The 24,010-nt window shown below is 43.3% G+C and overlaps 2 protein-coding genes across 2 annotated transcripts in view; one reads left to right on the top strand and one right to left on the bottom strand.

The window, feature by feature from the left end:
* Nucleotides 1–4,726, top strand: part of dpys.L (dihydropyrimidinase L homeolog) — a 32,395-nt gene extending 27,669 nt beyond the window's left edge. Inside the window, 2 exon segments of the mRNA NM_001094978.1 lie at nt 4,028–4,126; nt 4,583–4,726. Coding sequence (NP_001088447.1) covers nt 4,028–4,087 — 60 coding nt within the window. The 3' untranslated portion in view covers nt 4,088–4,126; nt 4,583–4,726.
* A 7,984-nt stretch (nt 4,727–12,710) lies between these two features.
* LOC108718596 (dendritic cell-specific transmembrane protein) lies at nt 12,711–16,471 on the bottom strand. Its single transcript, XM_018266925.2, has 3 exons — nt 15,182–16,471; nt 14,082–14,411; nt 12,711–13,227 (listed from the first exon to the last, which is right to left on the bottom strand). Exons 1-3 carry the CDS (start codon nt 16,178–16,180, stop codon nt 13,075–13,077), a joined length of 1,482 nt encoding a protein of 493 aa, XP_018122414.1. The 5' UTR covers nt 16,181–16,471; the 3' UTR covers nt 12,711–13,074.
* Between the last annotated feature and the right edge of the window lie 7,539 nt (nt 16,472–24,010).

Here is a 24,010-nt window from a genome sequence, read left to right as displayed (position 1 = left end):
GAATGTTTAGGACCTGGGTGGTTCTGGATAACTGAACTTTCCATAATTCGGATCTTCATACCTTAAGTCTACGAGAAAATCATGTAAACATTAAGGGGCAGATTTACTAAGCTTCGAATGAATTTTCGAAGTACAAAAAGTTAGATTTCCAAAGTAATTTTTTAGATACTTCGACCATCAAATAGGATACTACGACTTCAAATGTACTTCGACTTCGATTCGAAGTAAAAACCGTTCGAATATTCGACCATTCGATAATCGAAGTACTGTCTCTTTAAAAAAACTTCGACTTCAATGCTTCGCCAAATTAAACCTGCCGAAGTGCTATGTTAGCCTATGGGGACCTTCTACAACATTTTTTCTAAGTCTTTACACATGGAATAAAAATCCTTCTATCGTACGCTAAAATCAATCGAATTGAACGATTTTTATTCGACCGCAGGATTGCCAAATTTGCTGAAAAAACTTTGAATTCGATATTCGAATTCAAATTTTTTTACTTCGATGGTCGAATTTTGAAGTTTGTTGTACTTCGAAATTCGACCCTTGATAAATCTGCCCCTAAAACTCCATAGGCTGATTTTGCTTCCAATAAGGATTAAGTCTGGTTCAAGTACAAGGTCCTGTTTTATTATTACAAAGAAAAAGGAAATCATTTTAAAAAATTTAATTATAATGGAGTCTATGAGAGACGGCCTTTCCGTAATTCGGAGCTTTCTGGATGACGGGTTTCTGGATAACAGATCCCATACCTGTATAAAATAAATACACATACAATGGATCTTTGCTAAAGCAGGGCCGTCGCATGTGGAAGTAGGTGTCATATTACCAGCCATTGGGTTTGCCATTAGCATTTATTTCCCATCCTCTCGCAGTTACAATAATGTGAATAGGTAACAGACGCCTCTACATCTGATGCTGGGAACGAGGGCTGTCGTTTTCGTTTGATGGGCAGATGTCTGTAACAAACAGAGCACCTCATGTTCATCAGCCCTGTGTGTGTGTTAATAAATAGATCAGCATGTCATACCATCAGGCCTGGTCTGTGATCGCTTCTCAATAAACGGCAATTGCTGCAGCACTGCCAGTGTTACAATGAATATATTTATTCTGCTTCCTACTGTAATCATTTGGCATTAACCTAATTAAACAGCCAATATGTATTCACTTCGCTGCCAGCATTTAACCACCTGTTCATGCCACTGATTATTTTCATTCCTAAATTCTAACCACGAAGAGAAAACCGCTTCATCATACGCTTGATTTAAAGGGCACAGGCATATCATCGTATACTTTTATTTGTCCATATAAATTATCTTTGTAGCCTGTGCCAATGTCATGTGTTGCTGGTGAGGGCAGGGTCATCTTAAAAGAGAAGGAAAGCTATGGAGGCATTTTATTGCCAATAGATTAGCTGCAATAGTGCAAGCTAGAATGCTATATTTATTCTGTAGAATGTTTTACCATACCTGAGTATAAAGCTCTAGAAGCTCTCTGTTTGTTTAGGATAGGAGCTGCAGTATTAGCTTGGTGTGACATCACTTCCTGCCTGAGTCTCTCCCTGCTCACTCATAGCTGTGGGCTCAGATTACCGTAGGGAGGAGGGAGAGAAGAGCAAACTGAGCATGCTCAAGCCCTAGCCCTGGAGGTTTAAGCTGAAAACAGGAAGTCTGATACAGAAGCCCATGTGTACACAATAGAAAGTCAGTGTTTCTTTTGACAGAGGACTCAGAGCAGCATTACTTTGAGGGTTTACTGGTGTATTTATATAGACCTTTCTGATAAAGCTTAATTAATTTTAACCTTTCCTTCTCCTTTAAAGGGGTGGTTCACCTTTAAGTTAAAGCATCTTCTAGCATGACCCATTCTAATCAATTGGTCTTCATTATTTTATTTTTTTATAGTTTTTTAAGTATTTGCCTTCTTCTGAATCTTTCCAGCTTTCAAATGACCCCATCTAAAAACTAATGCTCTGTAAAGCAACAAATATATGACTATTGCTCCTTTTTATGACTCACCTATCTATTCAAGTCCTCTCCTATTCATATTCCAGTTTCTTATTCAATTCGGTGCATGGTTGCTAGGGTAATTTGGGCCCTAGCAATCAGAAAATTGTTGAAATTGCAAACTGGAGAGCTGCTGAATAAAAAGCGAAATAACTCAAAAACCATAAATAATAAAAAATGAAAACCAATTGCAAATTGTCTCAGAATTTCACTCTCTACATCATACTAAAAGTACATTTAAAGGCTCTTTATTAAAAGGGACATTTGCCCAGGGCCCCTCGATTCTGGGGCCCCATTATGACTAAGTCTGCAATACTTACTACAGTCTCTCTTGAACATGAGTCCAAGATGTGACTCCTTCTACTTCACCATCCATGATCACCACCACCCCCTCTGCACAAAGAATTGCATTTTTTTTATATCTTTTCATTTATGCGTTTTAACAGTCTTTTCAAAAATAAATAAATAAATCCGCAATTAGTTCGATCGAACGAAAAATCCATTAAATCCTTTGAATCGAATGATTCGAAGGATTTTAGTCAATCGATGGAACGATTTTTCTACGACCAAAAAAACATTAGAAAGCCTATGGGGACCTTCCCCATAGGCTAACATTGCACCTCGGTAGGTTTTAGGTGGTGAAGTAGGGGGTCGAAGTTTTTTTTAAAGAGACAGTACTTCGATTATCGAATGGTCGAATATTCAAACAATTTTTAGTTCGAGTCGAAGTAGCCAATTCGATGGTCGAAGTAGCCAAAAAAACTTTTTTTATTCTATTCCTTCACTCGAGCTAAGTAAATGGGCCCCCAATTGTAGTAAAGATAATTTGGGGGCCAACCAGTATAAAGCCACAACCCATCGTGCCGCGGCCAGTATTTGAGAGAGTAGCTTCAGTGGATACGTGGAAGGTTTGTATATGATAAGCACAATCGCGCTACTTCTGGCACAAATATGAATTTTGATTAGTGATGGGCGAATCTGTCCCATTTCGCTTTGCCAAAAAATTCACGAAACCCCGAAAAAATTTGCGAAACAGCAAAAATGTTCGAAACGCATTGAAGTCAATGGGCTTCAAAATAATTTTGACGTGCAACAATGACACGAGCGACAATTTTAATACATGCAACTCTTTTGTCCAAATGCATTAAAGTCAATGGGCGTCTGAATAATTTTGACGCACAACAATTTTTATGCTCGCGCCAATTTTGACATGTGACAATTTATTTTTGTTGTGGCAAATTTTCCATGGTAAATTTTCGCCGCAGCTTTGTGAAAACATTCGTGGACGGCAAAATGCAGAAATTCACCGCAAATCTATGCCTGTCGAATAAATTCGCCCAGCGCTAATTTTGTAAATCAGTAGGCCTCCCTGTAAAATCAGTGACTGTGAGAGTGAGGACTGAGAGCATCAACAAGTCATTTTTCCTCAGGAAATATCCCCAAGTGGCAGGGCCAGAACTAGGAGTGAAAGGCAGGAGAGGCACCTGCATAGGGAGAAACAACATAGGGGCGCCAGGCATGAACCTCTAAAACCATCTTCTGTCTGTTTAGTTCCTGCTCACTGCCCTGTGTTGCGCTCTCTTCTCTCCCCTCCCATCCGATGGTCTCCTTGCCCATCAGACACTGCCCTCCAATCAGACGCTCTCCCCTCATTCCTCTCTGTTAATGCGCATGCGTGCACAAGTTGCAGTTAGGCGCGCTCACATTTAGACTGGCGGGGGACTGCCAAGCAGAGCCAATCCCTCACTGCAGTTCCTGCTTAAAAGGCACCTGTTGGGAAAAATATTATCTCCAACAAAAGGTGCGGGATTATAAAGCCCGCACTCTCTTTGGTGGTAAAAGTAGTTTTTTTTTTTTTTTAAAAAATTGCCCCCTAGAGCTAGGAAACCAGCACTGGGAGCTCCCATTGCGAGCAGCCATGTTGTAGCGTATGCGCATAATGAGCTTCTGATGTCACGTGTTCAAACCCTGCTTTTAAACTACTCCTATATAATAATAATGATGATGATATTTTGGTGCAGGTCTGCCAGCCAGCGGCAGTACAGCGAGAGCCATACAAAGGAGAAGTGATTCAACTATAATGTGAAATCTACCTCGATGCTCTACATACTGTGAACAAGGTAGAGTATGAGATACCGGAGCTAAAACTCCATGATCAACTGAATTACGTGACCATTTGTACTTTTGACTATTCTTTCTAAGTGGGTCAGAACAATGTGGGGACAGGGTTTTCCAGTAACATTATAGACAAAGAGCCTGTCCCTATCTGACATCATTATACCATTAGGCTTGGGCATGGGTTGTTCTATCTCAGATTTAGGAAGGGTTCATAAGGGCAGATCAGGAAATTCCCAACAAATACACTTCTATTTGGGCATTTTATACTGTATTCCTGCTCCACACGCTGTGAATAATGTCACAGTAAGGTGTTGCATTAAATTGTGTTATTCTGCAAGGTCTGTAGTATGAAGGGATACTGTACATGGGGCTTATTGGTAATCAGAAACAGCTATCGTATTGCATGTCTGTATATGATGTCTGTATATGTGACAAGTTTGTTTTTCATTCCTCTCTAGGGAAACGTCACATCTAACACAGCGCAGATGAAGAGCAAGCAAATAAAATGTGTACTAATGTAAAAAGGATTCACTCAGCTATATAAGACAGGACCATCAGTATTATTCTACATTTAAATAATAAATACTATACAATATTTTTAATTATGTGTCGCATTTTACATTTGAATAAAGCACAAGGTTTTTGCCCAGGTGATAAATGTGCACAGTGGGACTTCCAAAATTGTGGGAAAGATGGTTGTTTTGAAGCCATATCCAGAAGTTTTCCATTGATGAGGATCCCCCAGTGGACCTCCAGGGCTGGGCTTATCAACTGCGGGGCCCAATTGGGACCATTTTGGCGGAGCCCCTTAGACAAAGTGCTTCTGGCTGGCAGGGGGTTTCAAGGCTGGCTGGGTGGGCAAGGAGGGAGGGTATAGGGGCACACATGGGGAGAGAGAGAGAGAAGTGAGGAAATAAGAGCACACAGAGATAGAAGAGAAGAATAAAATAGGGGCACACAAGGGGAGAGAGAGAGAGAGAGAGAGAGGAATTAGGGGTACACAGGGGAAGAGAGAGAGAGAGAGAGAGAGAGAGAGAGAGAGAGAGAGAGAGAGAGAAGGGAGGATAGAGGAGCACAGAGAGATAGCAGAAAGGGAGGAAATAGGGGCACATTGAAAGAGAGAGAGCAGGGGGGACATAGGGGTACATGGAGAGATCGAGGGGGAGGAATTAGGGGTACACAGGGGAAGAGAGAGAGAGAGAGAGAGAGAGAGAGAGAGAGAGAGAGAGAGAGAGAAGGGAGGATAGAGGAGCACAAAGAGACAGGGGAGAAGGAGAGGAATTAGCAGGACACAAGTACATACCTCCCAACATTTCAGAAACAGAAAGAGGGCGCACAGAACATGCTGATTTTTGTGGTCACGCCCCCCAATTACCATGTCCATTTTACAAAATTTGGCAGGTTATGAAAGTTTGAACGCATTTCTGTTGTTTTTATGTGTTATTATAGTTTTGCTAATGAAGGTAAATTGCCCACAGTTTCCCCAAGAGACCTGCTTATTTAAAACTGTTGCAAAAGTATCTTAAGTATCTATTCCGGGCTCTCTGCCAAAAGCCAATTAATTTAGAAACATTGTATCTTTTTCTGACTGTTCAGCGCACGAGATCAAATACAAAGTCGGGACATTTCAGTGCAAATGACTGCAGGTTGAGCTGTTAAAAGCGGGACTGTCCCACTCAAAACAGGACAGTTGGGAGGTATGCAAGTAACCAGAGAGGGAGGAATGGGCCTATCAGGGTTGGCTGGGCAGCTGTATGTGCTACCTGCGCTGCCCCCTGGTGTGGGGCCTGATTGGGCACAAAACAGCTTAAGGCCAGCCCTGTGCTCCTCTATAGCCCTGATATGTAAGGGCCAGGGCACACAAGGCTACTGGGGGAGATTAGTCGCCCAGCGAAAAATCTCCTCTTCTTCTGGCGACTAATCTCCCGTAAATGCCTTCCCACTGGCAGAAATGTAAATCGTTGGCAGGATGGCACTCAGCAGGGTCGGACTGGGGGACCCTGGGCCCACTGGGACTGCTGACCAGGGCCCCCCTCCGACCCCCTCATCCCCCTTGCGCATACAGAAACGGCACCCCATTGGCGCGAATGCACACCGAGCATCGGGAGAGGGGGATCTGGCCCGGGCACATGAGGGTCGGGGCCCACCGGGTTTTTTCCCGGTGTCCCGCCGGGCCAGTCTGACACTGGCACTCAAGTTTTCTGATGTCACCCAAAATTGCCTCACGAGGAAACTTCGGGCGACTTTGGAAAGCAGAAGTGATCCGAGTGCCATCCCACCGGCCATTTACATGTTAGCCGATGGGAAGGCAGTTCGGGGAGATTAGTCGCCCGAAGAAGAGATTTGTCGCTGGCCTAATCTCCCCCAGTAGCAGCATGTGCCACCACCCTTGAAGGGGAAGGAAACTTAGTCGACGCAAACCCCCACCCCCCTCCCATTTGTTGCCCACCCTCCCTCCTCCACCCTGGTCTACCCGTCCTGCTTGTTACTTACCCTTCTGCGCAGGTCCAGTCCAGGGAGTTCACCGATCTTCTTCCTGCTTTGACCGGCGTTTTGGCGCATGCGCAGTAGGAGCATTTCGCCGGTACGGATCTACTGCGCATGCGCCAAAAGTCACGCACATGCGCAGTAGATCATACCGGCGAAATGCTCCTACTGCGCATGCGCCGTTCAAAGCAGGAAGAAGATTGCGTGGAAGAAGATGTCATCTGTGAACTCCCTGGACTGGACCTGCGCAGAAGGGTAAGTAACAAGTTAGGGGCATTTGCCCAGCGGGACGGGTAGGCCAGGGGGGAGTAGGGAGGGTGGGCAACAAATGGGAGGGGGGGTGGGGGGTTTGCGCCGACTAGGTTTCCTTCCCTTTTAAGAGCAGTTAAAGACTCACCTAGCCCCCCTACCTGCAGCACACTCCAAAAAACAAATGCTCTGGAAAGCTACAAATGTATTGTTATTGCTACTTTTTATTTTTTATCTTTTTATTCAGGCCTCTCCTATTCTTATTCCAGTCTCTTAGTAAAATCCATATGGTATGATTTTTAGGATAATTTGGACCCTAGCAACCAGATGGCTGAAATTACCATCTGGAAAGCTGCTGAATAAAAAGCTAAATATCTCAGAAACCACAAATAATAAAACATGAAAACTAATTGCAAAATGTCTCAGAATATCACTCTCTATATCATACTTAAAGTTAATGAAAGGTGAACAACCCCTTTCAATAATAATTCAGTGCCAACATTGAGCTTATTAACTTTGCTAGAATCTTAGACAGAACCGCTGGTCACATTTTGTGCCAAATGTTTTCATCCATTAATTGTCAGAGTCAGATCCCAGTTGGCACTTGTTTCACACTGATTCAGACTTGATTCTGAGATGAGATGAGCCGACTGTAGAATAAAAGAGATATTTGCAGTTTAGCCACTAACTGAAGTTTCCCAATCAGTGGGTGACTCACGGTTGCACAACTGCAGCCTCCAAGGATGAACTTAGTCAGTGGGTTACATTTATAACACAGAGGGAAGTAGATTTGTGTGTTTTGGGTCTGTGGGAAGCAGCTATATTTGTTTGGAGCAAAAATGGCTCAATAATATTCCCGTATACAGACTTGCATTGTGCAGCTGAGTTCAGTTCTGCAGCACAGGAGGAGCCCATGACTTTGCCTTCATATTTTACCCTGCCATTTCCCAATGCTGGCGGTTTATATGTTTCCAAATGAAAACAAGTCCATAAAAAAAACAGAAACCCTTCTGCAACCTCCAGGGTTTGGTGTTTAAATGGGGGGAATGTTTAGGGTATCTCCAGGTGGAGCACTGCTACATGTGAGTCTTTCTGTAGGCAAATTTAGTATAGAGCGAATCTCTTTTTTTTTTTTTTTGTGAAAATTCGGCAAATTGACAATTCTCAGGGACATTGGCAATTTAATAAACGGCGAATAAGACAACTGGCTAGAGAAAAAGCTCAGAGCTAGAGATGTTTCCATGGCCGGATTTACATAGCGGGCACCCCTAGGCCCACTGCCGCTCATCACTCCTGTCTCCTCCCCTTATTTGGGCACGTGCACAAATTTTCATCATCAAGTTGGGAGCATGGGGATTGGTGCATGGGAAATTTTAAAAAAACGATTGTATCTCATGATCAGCCCCAGAGCTTCTGAATCAAAGAGGGTGTGGTTGGGTTTCATGCCGCCCCCTAAAATCCTGCCGAACTAGGCCTGGGCCTTGGTGGCCTTTCCGCAAATCCGGGCCTGGATGTTTCGCCAGGCAAATGATCGTTAATCTGCAAATATATCAAAGTGTGAACTTTCCAATAACGTTACCCTTTTTGTCAAAGTCTATTTCCCCAGGTTCTACTTGGCGAATTGATAAGATGAAGCTACGTCCTCAACATTATTATGTCAGTCCTGTACTCAAAAAAAAGTCATTAAAAAAGAAAAAACGCTAGTGTTTTTTCATATTTTAATGAGGGATTATGTGGCAACTGTTAAATATATGTTATTGACACTTTTTTAACCATTTGAAGCTCATGACACATTGGGTGGGCTTATGTCTAGGACAATAGAGGATATCTTTTGTCTTTATTTTGCTTTTAATAACTGGCCACTTCCAGCAATATCAAGAACATCACTAATAAAGACGCATATCTGATCTATATGTACCCGCCCTATTTAAAGTGACTTAAGTGCAGTAACGTAACCAATGTCTTGCGGGTCAGGGCACAGGATATGCACCCCCACCCCTCTAAATACACAGTTTACTTACCACCGTGCTACGGCATTATCTCAGAGGGGCCCCGAGGTGGAGCTGGCCCTGGTGCAATTCTGCTCTCCCAATAGTTACGCCACTGCATAAGCGTAAGTAACAAATTTTTGCTAGGAAGAAAGTAACTTTTGTGCTGGCGAATTTTTGCTGGCCAAAGTACGCCATCATTCATTTGCCGAGACAAGTTTTGCATATTGATAAATACGCGTATTCGCTGATGTAGTTGTACAAAGTTAGGCAGAGCCGCCTTCAGAAGCGAAAAAATTCACACGTAAGTAAATATGCCCCAAAGTTGGGACCCTTGCTGGAATATTGGAGGTAAAGTATCTCCAAGTGTCTCCAAACTGACTCACACATGTCTCCCTCCAAGGGATTTTAAGGAGCACCCAAGGCCCTACCCACAGGAAGCCCCACAATCTGGTAAGTGCCGTCTGGGTAACAATTCTACACTACAATATCCTTGGTGGAGCACACAACTGCTCTAACTAATTAAGCATGCCTCACATTTGGAGTGTGCTATAACACTGACACTTACTACAAGCCCTCATTCATGACATTCCTTCTCTACCTCCATTCTGGCTGACCTACCATCCAGGCTTCTCTCTATTGAGGTCTTCTAACTCAGGCTTCTACTAAGGCCTACTGCTTGAGGCCATCCACCAGCATCCGCACCCTTCAGCAGTGGAGTCCTAAGAAAAAGAACTATTGGATCCATTCACTTTTATAGACTACAGCAGTGATCCCCAACCAGTAGCTTGTGAACAACATGTTGCTCACCAACCCCTTGGATGTTGCTCTCAGTGGCCTCAAAGCAGGTGCTTATTTTTTTTTAATTTCAGGGTTGGAAGCAAGTTTTAATTGCATAAAAACGTAGTATACTGCCAAGTAGAGCCTCCTGTAGGTTGCCAGTCCACTTAGAGGCTACTATATGACCAATCACAGCCCTTATTTGGCACCGCAAGGGACTTTTTCATGTTTGTCTTGCTCCCCAACTCTTTTTACATTTAAATGTGGCCACGGGAAAAAAAAGGTTGGGGACCCCTGGTCTAAGGGATGGCCATAACACATCCCCCCCACTGGGCATAGTTTACAAACAGGAATTCAACTCCTTATATCCCCCTTATCCTTTTATAAACTCCTCTCATGTTAGGCTGGAGGACAATGAACTAGTCTATACTGTTTCTACCTTCCTTAGCCACATTAAACTAGTTTTCCTAAAATGTTTATTTGTTCAGTTATTTGATTAGCAGATTCCAATATTTCTTAATTCATTAGCTAAGTGGCCCTTCTATTTAAATGTTTTCTTTGGATATAGATAATAGGAGGAGGTCACTGCCTGCACAATAATAAAAGTAGAGAAATTAATTACACTAATTTGTGATGTATCCCTTAGTTATGTTCTTTTTGGCTTGTACTGCTCCTTGGCTCTGGATGCCAGTATTGATTGGTATGTGATTCCAAATTTGAGTCTTTTGCTGACATGCATCATTTCATCTTTATGTTGCACATACTCACTTGCTTTGCTTTGTTATTCATATAGTAATATCAGGACCAAAGCAGAACCAATTGTTGCAGGTCAACTCCTGGGACAGTTTTGTATTGGGGCAGAGTGGCCATTTACATTGAGCCTTCAGGATCAGAGAGTACCTTATTGGGAAAACATGGTTAAAAATCCAAAGGCTGTAAGTACACTGCATGGCCAAAGGTATGTGGACACCTGATTTTCCAACTTCTCGTTCTAAAACCAAGGGTATTAATATGAATTTAGTCCTCCCTCTACTGTTCTGGAAAGACTTTCCACTAGATTTTTGAACCTTGATGGATAGGATTTGCTTCCATTCATAAGTAAGAGGTTGGACAATGATCACATCAGCATTCCAATTCATCCCACAGATGTTTGATTGGGTTGTGCAGGCTGGTCAAGTTCTTCCTCTCCCATCTCAACCAACCAATTTTGTATGGACATTACATTGTAAATGGGGTTACTATCCTGCTGGAACAAGAAAGAGCCTCCCTCAAAAGGTTGCTAATAATGAGGAATTGCCAAGATTGTCATTGTATGATAGTGTCCACATACTTTTTTCCATGTAGTGCATATAAGCAGTTTTTAGATATTTATAGCATGAGATTTGTAGGATGAGAAATGAGTCAAGCCTTTGTAATGTTAAACAGAGTTCCATTTCAAGGCTTGTTGGGGGCATAGGGGGGTCACCACCATTGTGTCCTAGGTGACAGAATTTGACCTTCTCTAGGCAACACCCTACAGATTCTCATTACAGTATGTGGAAACTTCATCCATTCCTCACCTCTAAGATCCCTATAGATTCTAATTCCCCTTGTTTTTGTTTTTTGCTATGATTGCACCTAAATTCAATAGGATTCAGGGGGTTGCAAGAGACAAAAGTACAATTTGCAAAAGACAAGTACAATATTGACAAGTACCTTAACTTAGGTATCAGGTAAGATGAGAGAGCACACCCTTTAGGGCTCATGCAAAAAAATGCATCCATTTTGTATTACAGCCTTGTCCTTAGCAGCATCCGCCATGATGATACCTACCTGGAGACACTAGGGGTTTTGGAATTAATTTAAACATCACTTTAAAGTTGGTAGGTCCCCAATTTTGTATCAACCATAAGTAGCAGGCAGGAATATGAACTGTCGAATATGTATGGATTTGTGACACTTTAGTCAACAGACATGACTAGAGATCATGTAACAAGGTTTCAATATGAGTCTGTGTTAGGAAGTAACAATGTATCTGTTAAAAAGTTAAAAAGTAATAATGTATGTGTTTAAGTGATAGATTTAGACCTTCAGCTTGTTCGATGTAGAGTTTTCTGTAGAATCAAAAAGCATGAAGTCGTTTTTAACCATGAAATTTAAAATGTATTAAGTTTGGCTAGAATGCTAAATTATAAATTAAAAATTATAATTAAAGTTTAGAATTTAAAATTCACACAGAAATGTTTTATTAAGACTTGCATGCTTTGTATAAAGTAGGAATGAATTATTTGTAATTTTTTCTAGATTGTAATCTTTTCCAATTGTACATTTTTTCAAATGATGACTTTTTGTAGTAGTAACATTCCAATTTGTTAAGAGTTAATTGCTTTTAAGTATTGAGTCCGATGGGAGTACCCTAAGCAGGGTCAACCAGGACGTCATTTCCTCTAATTAGGTTTAAATTGTTGTAACGGTTATTTTGTTAACAAGTGCCTATGACTACGTATCTGTCGATACGAAACGCGTTAGGACGCATACCTTTTAACTAATATGGAATAAAGTTACATTTTTAACCTCCATGGCCATGGTTGCAGGAGTGCGTGCAGATTTATTTTGAGGATGCTGCTAAATACAATATATATATATATTTACCTGAAGCCCCGGGCCAGTGCTCCTATCAGTGGAAAACTGCACCGGCCCAGGATTCTTCCAGTGATCCCCACGGATCGATCCTCTTCCTGCTTCTTCTTTCTTCAAATTTCTTGGGGCAAAAGCAGTTCCCGCTACTGCCCATGAGCACCGGCTTGAATGAAGAAGAAGAAGAAGGAAGTGATCTCTCCATGGTGCTCACTGGAAGAACCTCCGGACCGGTGCAGTTTTCTGCTGATAGGAGCACCAGCCCGGGGTTTCAAGTAAGTCAATACAATCATTTGGGGTGCCTAACTTTTGGCACCCCCCAAGTAAACTCAACTTTTCCTTCTCCTTTAAAGTCTAGAAAGCACTGAGAAAAGCCATTATCATGTCAACATCAATAGTAATCCATGAATTGATACAGGTGCCCTACCTCTGTCATCCTCGGAAGCAGGAAGAGGAAAAAATTGGAATTTCCACGCGCTGGAGTTCTTTAAAATCCAGAAACTTTATTAATCCATGTTAAAAGGCACGGATCACATCTAGCTTGACGCGTTTCGAGCACAGGCACCCTTAATCATAAGCATAGGCCTGTATCTTAAAGAACACTAGCGGTGATTCAGAGCGTTATGGCTTATATATACTTTGTTTTAATATTCATTGTACAGTATGTTAAGTAACAGCTGAAATAAACGGCAATAGAATGGATAATGGCAGACAGACAGGAGAACATTATGAATCATGTATCATCATCTTCTTCTGATGCTTCACTCTCATCTTCATGTCAGGTAGAGTATGACTTTGTTTATGTGAAAAGTGGGAGAAGATGAGCCGTGTCATGTGGTCTCCATTTCAAATACTGGATTTACAAATCCCTGATTGGAGTGAGTCCCATGGTCTATGTTCTGATGATCACATTTTTCCACCTGCCATTGTAAGTTCTCATGGGTTAACTGCTCACTTGCTAGTATTGGAATCCAGAAGCTTGCCTGCAAAAGAAAGTGGTTTCAGGTGGACGTGCACTGTAAGATCCACTTGTTGGGCTAGATTACCAAGACAGCACATTTGGCCACCAACATTATGGGCCGAATCAGGATAATGTGGTTGAATTCTGGTGTAATAAAGTTTATTTACTCATTCTTGTAGGAACCCATACTGCCATGTATCCAGACAGCTCTTGCCTACAAGCCACCAACCACTCTCATCCTATGAATACAGATCTGCAGATCAAAGGCTCTGCTACAATTTCTTGCCCTCCATACTGGGAGCTCTAAGTGCTGCACATTTGGGCACAATCCAGGTGATAGAGTTGAAAATTTAAAACATGATCCATTACTCATATTTGGTTTTACACCTTGCATCCTGATCATTGATGCCACTCTGGAGTAGAGATGCACTGAATCCAGGATTCGGTTCGGGATTCAGACAGGATTCGGCCTTTTTCAGCAGGATTCGGATTTGGCTGAACCAAATCCTAATTTGCATATGCAAATTGTGGGCGGGGGAGGGAAATGGCGTGACTTTTTGTCACAAAACACTGAAGTAAAAATAGATTCCCCTTCCCACCCCTAATTTGCATATGCAAATTAGGATTCAGATTAGTTTCGGCTAAATCTTTCATGAAGGATTCAGGGGGTTATGCTAAATCCAAAATAGTGGATTCAGTGCACCCCTACTCTGGAGGTATGCCCAGTCCCGACATTTAGTCCCTCTCAATAATCTGCCCACCATGTCCTACCCTAGGAACCTGAAGAAACAAGTTTTTCATTTCTATAGCACTTAGAGAAAAGCTAACAGAAGGACATAAGGCTACAGAATGATAAATAATGCCATTGTTTCTTACCTTTAATACAATATCTCTCAGTGCTTGCCTCCTTGCTGAGGACCCTACCCTTTTCTTGAGTATTTTGCGATGAAGATACTTTACCCGTTCTAGATCTTTGCTTGGGTAAAAAGACGCTATAAGCAGCAATTTGATTTGAGTAAGAAAAGAAGACAGGAATCCGAAGAGAAACAAAATAAGAATTATGATGCTAAGGGAGATCCATGAATTCAAGAGAGAGATTCCAGGCTTTGGAGAGCACTTGGTGTCAAAGAGATGAATCTGAAAGGAGCTATTCTGGATATTTGAGGAATCCTTGCTAATTGTAATAATGGAGATCGTCCCCTTATTCTGTAAACCAGAAAGTTAGAGAAAACAGGTGTAATAACCCAATTACAAATAAATAAACATATTTATATGTATTATTTCCGATTGGTCACCAGACTCCAGGCTTTATGGGCCTTCACTGGACCCACATTCCCTAAGGACATTTTAAAGATTAGTTGTCTACCAATATTCATGATACCATCAAAGAAGAGAATGGATGGCTTCTTTGTAGGATGACTGTATGCTCCCAAACACAGTATTACATGACTTACTACACATAGCATTTTTATCTCCAGGGGATAAGAGTTGTTATGCACATAGGTGTCCCCTGACACGCACCTAACCTGCAAACCATGTTACAAGCCAGGAGAGTTAAGGGACACAAGGCACTAGAAAGCCATCAAGTTTACACAAGCCCTTGAAAGCTATGGGTGGTGGCACGAGCTGCTACTAGATTAGTCGCCTAACAACAAATGCCCCTGAAATTCCTTCTCGTCAGCTAGAATGTAAATAGCCGGTGGGATGGCACTCGGAACGCTTCGTTTTTCATTTAAAGCAATTCACTAATATCCTGAGAGGACCATTATAGACATGCAATGCTATATTCTACCTAATGCCAAAATCTCAGAGGCATCAGACCATTTGCCCTAATGATCGTCATTTGGGGATCCTGCTTTATATAAATAATGGGACCCAACAAAGCATGTTTTGCCCCCAGCACCAGAACAAATTAACACAGCCCTGTATCTAAGCACTTCATTGTTCATACATGGCCGCAAGGATTGAGTACTTACATTCAGAGATACGTTTATTGGAACAGTGACAGGAGGCATCTCTTGCAGATGGGTGCTTCCGGTTACAATAAGCCAGTAGAGCATAAGATCTATAAACGTGATTAAAGCCCACACTGTGATATTAATAAAGACCGGCACAAGAAAAAGGGTCATCCTTTTGCGCTCCTTCTTTGGAATCCTTAGACATGGGATCTTGATGTATTTAAGTCTTTCCTTCTTGTTGAGGGGCAAGACGCCTGCCTCATTCTGCTCCTTCATAGCGTTATCATAGCTCACAAAGGTTTTTGTAATGTACGTGTTTTCAAAGTATTTACTGTCTTGGCTCAAGAACCTCCTTACAAAGAGCCTAGTTCCAACGAGAACAATGGAGATGCCAAGCAGAAGGATGACTATGTGACCTGCATAAGAAGCAATATCAATCAGATGCTTTATGCTGGCCACCACATCATCAATTTGGTGCCTCGTTTCATTGACCATGGTTTCCAGGTCTTTGTCTAAAATGGAAAGACGGCATTGGAATTGGTCAGTTACAAAATTTCCAAATGGTTCGAAAAAATTTTTACCCTCCTTGTAAACCCTTACAATGGCATCTCTGTAGAATTCGAAAGGCATCACCCTCAAGGAGAGGCGCTTTGATTCCAAGTCACAGGTGATGCTGTCCGCCAGGATTCTGAGATTGTCAATAATGTTCTTGATGTTATAAAAGACCACAATTCCAGCACCAGCAGTGATCACACCTTTCCTACCCTCTCTCATCCCGCAGGAGAGCAGGAAGATGACTCCCATGCAGCGCAATGTCTTATAGAAGAAGAAGAGAATGGACAGAAGAACTGCGAATAGGCCGGAAACAATCAAAGACACAGTAGGGGTAAATGTTCCAGAAAGGTGCAAAAGTAAAAAAATGATGGAACCAATAGTGAACCCAAGAGCTATACAAAGACAACAGAAACCCACTGTGCTCTTCCATCCAGATCCTCTTCCACTGGCAAATACTCCCATGATTCCAGGAAACCAGGACTGGGTGTAGCCAGTGATATCCCAGGCAGTTATTCCTCCAGCCACTTGCTGCAATGGTAATGGTGAGTGAGATGGTTCTTTTTAGGGTCATCAAGAGTCGGAATCCCTTCTATGCGTTGTCCTGTTCAGCATTAGATAACTTCTGACTGCATACGTCTTGTAACCATGACAAGGCACATTTGCATATTTATTTTAATGAAAGAGGAACCAGCCATATTTAGTCATTGATTGTACATGTGCCCCGTGGACACTTATAAGGAAGTCAATGGCTACTTCCCATCGTTCCTCCGATGTCACGGCAAAAACGCTAAGAGGGGAATTCACAAAAGTGTTAAAGGAGAACTAAAGCTTAACTAAAGAGAAATGTTGTCCATTATGTTTTGTGCTTCTGTACCAGCCCAAGGCAACCACAGCCCTTTAGCAGTAAAGATCTGTGTCTCTAAAGATGCCCCAGTAGCTCCCCATCTTCTTTTCTGCTGATTCACTGCACATGCTCTGTGCTGTTGTCACTTACTGAGCTTAGGGACCCGCTCACAATATACAGTACACATAGAATAGAAATGTCACAATATAAGGCTGATTAGTAATTAATACAGATAATTACTACATGGCAGCACAGAAACCAGTGCAATTAGCATCAGAATTTAATAATCAGCCTTGTAGTATCAGTTTATAATACAGACAAACCTCATTTTCTGATTGTCCTAGATCATTGCTGCTATTGAGAAGCTGAAACTTTAGACTGGTGCAATAAGTTCAGTAATTAAAATATCACATTTTTAGCCATATTCATTCCTTAGGCACCAGAAGGGGCACCTGTCATTACAAGGAGCAGTGGGGCCTCTACACTTATTGCCGGCCAAGGCCCCTATGCTGCACACAAGCAGCCACCTTCCTTTTTAGCCATGAGGCAAGGTGACAAAGGTGCAAGATTGGGCAGCACTTTACCAGAAGCAGCCTAAAAACAAAACAAAAAGGAAATCCAGCTCTTTATAGATAGAGTGTATCTGGTCTCTCAACAATATTCAATTAATTTTCCCTGAAACCACTCCATACAAAAAAGTGCAGAAATAGGCTTCATTTACCCTACTATACCTGCTATCCCACAGCCACACTCCCTTCCCAGAGACTATTATCCACTGTTACTATAGGCACCATCTCTCCCTACTATACCTGCTATCCCACAGTCACACTCCCTTCCCAGAGACTATTATCCCACTGTTACTATAGACACCATCTCTCCCTACTATACCTGCTATCCCACAGTCACACTCCCTTCCCAGAGACTATTATCCCACTGTTACTATAGACACCATCTCTCCCTACTATACCTGCTATCCCACAGCCACACTCCCTTCCCAGAGACTATTATCCCACTGTTACTATAGGCACCATCTCTCCCTACTATACCTGCTATCCCACAGTCACACTCCCTTCCCAGAGACTATTATCCCACTGTTACTATAGACACCATCTCTCCCTACTATACCTGCTATCCCACAGCCACACTCCCTTCCCAGAGACTATTATCCACTGTTACTATAGGCACCATCTCTCCCTACTATACCTGCTATCCCACAGTAACACTCCCTTCCCAGAGACTATTATCCACTGTTACTATAGGCACCATCTCTCCCTACTATACCTGCTATCCCACAGTCACACTCCCTTCCCAGGACTATTATCCCCACTGTTACTATAGACACCATCTCTCCCTACTATACCTGCTATCCCACAGTCACACTCCCTTCCCAGAGACTATTATCCACTGTTACTATAGGCACCATCTCTCCCTACTATACCTGCTATCCCACAGCCACACTCCCTTCCCAGAGACTATTATCCACTGTTACTATAGGAACAATCTCTCCCTACTATCCCACAGCCACACCCCCTTCCCAGAGGCCATTTTCTAATCACTACTGCTACTGTGAGGAGGTGTTTGGAGAGCTCTGTGGAGTTGTGGCTTTTTCCTAGGCCCGGCTGGGTCTGGGGGTTAGTATTGTAGACACTTCTGCTTTGTTTTTATTGCCTTTCCCCACTCCATGGGGAAGAAGGAGATTATGCCTGCAAGTTATTCAGTGAAGACCCGTTTGGGCAGTAGCAGGAGGGCTACTGATCCTAATATAGAGGTGACCGTGGAACGCACAACAAAGGGCAAGGTTTCCTGCTCCATTAAAGGAAAGAAAAAGAAAAGAAGCGGCATGGAGAGTGACTCTGACTCTGTGGAACTGGAGGCTGGTGTTGGAGTGACTGCAGGGAGCTGCGGAGCTACAACAGAGGCAAGCCAGGAGGAGAGAGTGGAGTCTGATGGCTGCAAGATGGCTGCTGACAGTGAGGCGCCTAGGAGCAGTGTGGCCCTGGAGGTTGCAGAAAGTGCTCTGACCAACCAGGAGATGGCTACAGACAACATGGAGCCTGAGTGCAGTATGGCCCTAGAGGTTGCAGAAAGTGCTCTGGGTGACCTGGAAATGGCGGTTGCCAGTGAGGAACATGGAAACCGTGTGGCCCTGGACACTGAGCAGGTAATGACTGTGACCCCCATGGGGAAAGCAGAAGTGAGTGAAGGGAATTTTCCCAAAGTGAGTGAGACTGTGATACAATATGACACTATTATTAAAGCATTGGAGGACCTGAGGAGTTTGGAAGATAAACAAAACTGTTTAAACAGAGACATTGATAATCTGATAGATGAACTGCAGTCGCTGAAAGGAGAGAGGAGAAACCAGGTTATACGGGAGTTGACTTTCCTTGATAAGGATTTGAAGGAGACCGAGACTTACATTAAAGACATTCTGAATGTTATTGAGCCATGGAAGGAGCTTTATGGCAACCGGCAGAGGTTTAAGGAGATGCAGGAAGGCAAAGTGACTGCTGAGACTCTGCTTAAAGTTGCTGAACTGCTTAATGAAACAGAGGGTTCAAAAACTGTTGCTGAATGTAGCAGTGCTACAGACATTACACAATATAATAGTGTTGGACATAATCCTGAGAACCATACTGATAATGTGTGTGCAGCTGCTGGGGGCAGTGAGGTGCAGATGAATGCAATAAATGCAATTAATACAATGCATGTGAGCGATGAGGCTGCTTGGCTGAAGGGGGAGTGAGTGCAATGAATGCGGTGAGTGCTGGGGGCAGTGTGGAGCAAGTTGCAGAGAGAGGTGCAGCTGAGGTGCATGTGGTTGATGCAATGCAAGTGAGTGGGGGAGGGGAGGAGAAAAATGGTGTTTATTCTGCTGGGGAGAGCAATGTGCAAGGTGGGAGTGAGAGGGCTGCTGGTGGTAATGTTTGGGAAGGGAGGAGGTTCTTCGCACGTGAGAGGGAAGATGACTCTGATGATCAGATTGATAAGAGAATAAATGTAGTTAAAATTAAGTGGGAGAATGAGAGAGAGGATTTCCCGGGGCGCAGGTTTGTTGCCAGAAACATAATTAAACAGTTGTTGGATTTCACCCCACAAGATATTTATGCTCTAACAAGTGTCACAGATATTGAATTTGACGTCAGTTTTAAATTATCCCAAGGGTTAGAGGAATTCTGGAGGAGGTATCATCTGAAGAAAGAGGCCAAGGAGTGGGAGGGGTTTAGGGTAATACCTGTCTCCAAACCTGAAACTAAAGTAGTGACTATAATGATGAAGAATGAGACGGTACATGAGCAGGACGTCCTCATATGGCTCAGGCGCCAGTGCACTGTCTTATCCCCCCTGGTGCGACTGTTTGATGAGGAGGGTTTCTGGACGGGGGGATATAAAGTCCAAGTTAAACTGCATGTAGAGCACAATGTTCAGAGTCATCTCCCAAATTCGTTTTTCATTGGGAAAACAAGGGGTGTCTGCTTCTATGTGGGTCAGCCCAGACTATGCTATAAATGTGGGTCCAACAGGCATTATGCCATGAAATGTAATGTACAGAAATGTGCTTTGTGTGGGGAGACTGGGCACCCGAGCAAAGAATGTGTCCAGGCAATAAAGTGTAACCTGTGCATGAAGTCAGGCCATGTTTATAGATCATGCCCCGAAGCCTGGCGCAACATTCAGCGAGCTTGTCCCAATTTGGCACAGGAGATGAGCAACCCAATGCCAGGGGAGAACCTGCCACAGACTGAGACAAGGAGGGAGGAGAGAGCAGAAGGGGTAAGAGAAACAGCTAGAGGGCCCCAAACAGAGGTGAGAGGGAAGGTGGCAGAGAAAGATGGAAGGAAGAGTGACACAGGGAAGAGTGAAGGGAATAAAAAGACAAAGGTACTGATGTCCCATGAGAAGGGGAGACGAAGGGATGAGTGGAAAGTGGTGGGCAGCAAATCAAAGAAGAAAGTTAAAGAGAATAAGTGCCCTGGTGTAATTCCCATTGAAACTGAAAATAGGTTTGTTTTGCCAGGGGGGAAATCATGGGGGGAATTGGCAGAGGAAGAAGAGGCGAGAATAGAGGAAACACCTGAGAAAAGGAAAAGTCTCCCTTCCGTTATTTCCAGTAGGAAAAAGAGTAAGAGGGAAGAGATTTCTGAATCCCAGGAGGCAGATTGGGAGTCACTGGAGGAGGAGGAGGAGGAGGAAGGAGGGATTGAGAGCCATGAGACAGGTATAAGGATTCAGGTGAAAAGATCAGGAGGCAAAAGTTCTGACAAGTCTTTAAATAAAAAAACATAAAGATGGCTCCTGATATGCATTATATGAACATAACCAGAATGTTAAATCTTGTTTATGGGCTGATGGCGGAAACATGATGCTTTGCAGGAATGTTTATTTTCCTTTTTGATGTATTATTGATTTATTGCTTACTTCTGATCTGATTGAAATGTAATTGTATTTCTTTTGTAATTGTTTAATATTTTAATAAAATTCTCTCCCTACTATACCTGCTATCCCACAGCCACACTCCCTTCCCAGAGACTATTATCCCCACTGTTACTATAGACACCATCTCTCCCTACTATACCTGCTATCCCACAGTCACACTCCCTTCCCAGAGACTATTATCCCACTGTTACTATAGGCACCATCTCTCCCTACTATACCTGCTATCCCACAGTCACACTCCCTTCCCAGAGACTATTATCCCACTGTTACTATAGGCACCATCTCTCCCTACTATACCTGCTATCCCACAGTCACACTCCCTTCCCAGAGACTATTATCCCACTGTTACTATAGACACCATCTCTCCCTACTATACCTGCTATCCCACAGTCACACTCCCTTCCCAGAGACTATTATCCCACTGTTACTATAGGCATCATCTCCCCCTACTATACCTGCTATCCCACAGCCACACTCCCTTCCCAGAGACTATTATCCACTGTTACTATAGGCACCATCTCTCCCTACTATACCTGCTATCCCACAGTCACACTACCTTCCCAGAGTTATTATAGGCATCATCTCCCCCTACTATACCTGCTATCCCACAGTCACACTCCCTTCCCAGAGACTATTATCCACTGTTACTATAGGCACCATCTCTCCCTACTATACCTGCTATCCCACAGTCACACTCCCTTCCCAGAGACTATTATCCACTGTTACTATAGGCACCATCTCTCCCTACTATACCTGCTATCCCACAGTCACACTCCCTTCCCAGAGACTATTATCCCACTGTTACTATAGGCACCATCTCTCCCTACTATACCTGCTATCCCACAGTCACACTCCCTTCCCAGAGACTATTATCCCACTGTTACTATAGGCACCATCTCTCCCTACTATACCTGCTATCCCACAGTCACACTCCCTTCCCAGAGACTATTATCCCACTGTTACTATAGGCATCATCTCCCCCTACTATACCTGCTATCCCACAGCCACACTCCCTTCCCAGAGACTATTATCACACTGTTACTATAGACACCATCTCTCCCTACTATACCTGCTATCCCACAGTCACACTCCCTTCCCAGAGACTATTATCCCACTGTTACTATAGGCATCATCTCCCCCTACTATACCTGCTATCCCACAGTCACACTCCCTTCCCAGAGACTATTATCCACTGTTACTATAGGCACCATCTCTCCCTACTATACCTGCTATCCCACAGTCACACTACCTTCCCAGAGTTATTATAGGCATCATCTCCCCCTACTATACCTGCTATCCCACAGTCACACTCCCTTCCCAGAGACTATTATCCACTGTTACTATAGCACCATCTCTCCCTACTATACCTGCTATCCCACAGTCACACTCCCTTCCCAGAGACTATTATCCCACTGTTACTATAGGCCTCTATCCCATACTATATATCCCACAGTCACACTCCCTTCCCAGAGACTATTATCCCACTGTTACTATAGGCACCATCTCTCCCTACTATACCTGCTATCCCACAGTCGCACTCCCTTCCAGAGACTATTATCCCACTGTTACTATAGGCACCATCTCTCCTACTATACCTGCTATCCCACAGTCGCACTCCCTTCCCAGAGGACTATTATCCACTGTTACTATAGGCACCATCTCTCCCCTACTATACCTGCTATCCCACAGCCACCACTCCCTTCCCAGAGACTATTATCCACTGTTACTATAGAACACATCTCTCCTACATACCTGCTAATCCCACAGTCACACTTCCTTCCCAGAGACTATTATCCACGTTTACTATAGGAACCATCTCTTCCCTACTATACCTGCTATCCCACAGTCACACTTCCTTCCCAGAGACTATTATCCCACTGTTACTATTAGGCCCACCATCTCTCCCTACTATACCTTGCTATCCCACAGTCGCACTCCCTTCCAGAGACTATTATCCCACTGTTACTATAGGCACCATCTCTCCCTACTATACCTGCTATCCCACAGTCGCACTCCCTTCCCAGAGACTATTATCCACTGTTACTATAGGCACCATCTCTCCCTACTATACCTGCTATCCCACAGCCACACTCCCTTCCCAGAGACTATTATCCACTGTTACTATAGACACCATCTCTCCCTACTATACCTGCTATCCCACAGTCACACTTCCTTCCCAGAGACTATTATCCACTGTTACTATAGGAACAATCTCTCCCTACTATACCTGCTATCCCACAGTCACACTTCCTTCCCAGAGACTATTATCCCACTGTTACTATAGGCACCATCTCTCCCTACTATACCTGCTATCCCACAGTCGCACTCCCTTCCCAGAGACTATTATCCCACTGTTACTATAGGCACCATCTCTCCCTACTATACCTGCTATCCCACAGTCGCACTCCCTTCCCAGAGACTATTATCCACTGTTACTATAGGCACCATCTCTCCCTACTATACCTGCTATCCCACAGCCACACTCCCTTCCCAGAGACTATTATCCACTGTTACTATAGACACCATCTCTCCCTACTATACCTGCTATCCCACAGTCACACTTCCTTCCCAGAGACTATTATCCACTGTTACTATAGGAACAATCTCTCCCTACTATACCTGCTATCCCACAGTCACACTTCCTTCCCAGAGACTATTATCCCACTGTTACTATAGGCACCATCTCTCCCTACTATACCTGCTATCCCACAGTCACACTCCCTTCCCAGAGACTATTATCCACTGTTACTATAGGCACCATCTCTCCCTACTATACCTGCTATCCCACAGTCACACTCCCTTCCCAGAGACTATTATCCCACTGTTACTATAGACACCATCTCTCCCTACTATGCCATCTTGCCTTAGTATACCTGCTTTCCCATATAATCTGCTCTGCTACATAAACATTGACAATGTACATTTCTAGAAAATTATTAAGGTTTCATATATTCTTCATACTAATACATATATCATGTGTTGTCAGGAGGAGAAATGATACAAGATTTGCA

Source organism: Xenopus laevis, chromosome 6L (assembly GCF_017654675.1).
Source record: "Xenopus laevis strain J_2021 chromosome 6L, Xenopus_laevis_v10.1, whole genome shotgun sequence".
In the NCBI taxonomy this organism is placed as follows: domain Eukaryota; kingdom Metazoa; phylum Chordata; class Amphibia; order Anura; family Pipidae; genus Xenopus; species Xenopus laevis.
This window is presented reverse-complemented; position numbering and strand designations above follow the sequence as displayed.

Coding starts and splice junctions, on each gene's coding strand:
- LOC108718596 (XM_018266925.2), bottom strand. CDS start 16,180: ATGGGAGTATTTGCCAGTGGAAGAGGATCTGGATGGAAGAGCACAGTG. Junction 14,412..15,181: donor CAATAAACGTATCTCTGAAT/GTAAGTACTCAA, acceptor TCTGGTTTACAG/AATAAGGGGACGATCTCCAT. Junction 13,228..14,081: donor TGAGAGATATTGTATTAAAG/GTAAGAAACAAT, acceptor TTTCTTTTGCAG/GCAAGCTTCTGGATTCCAAT.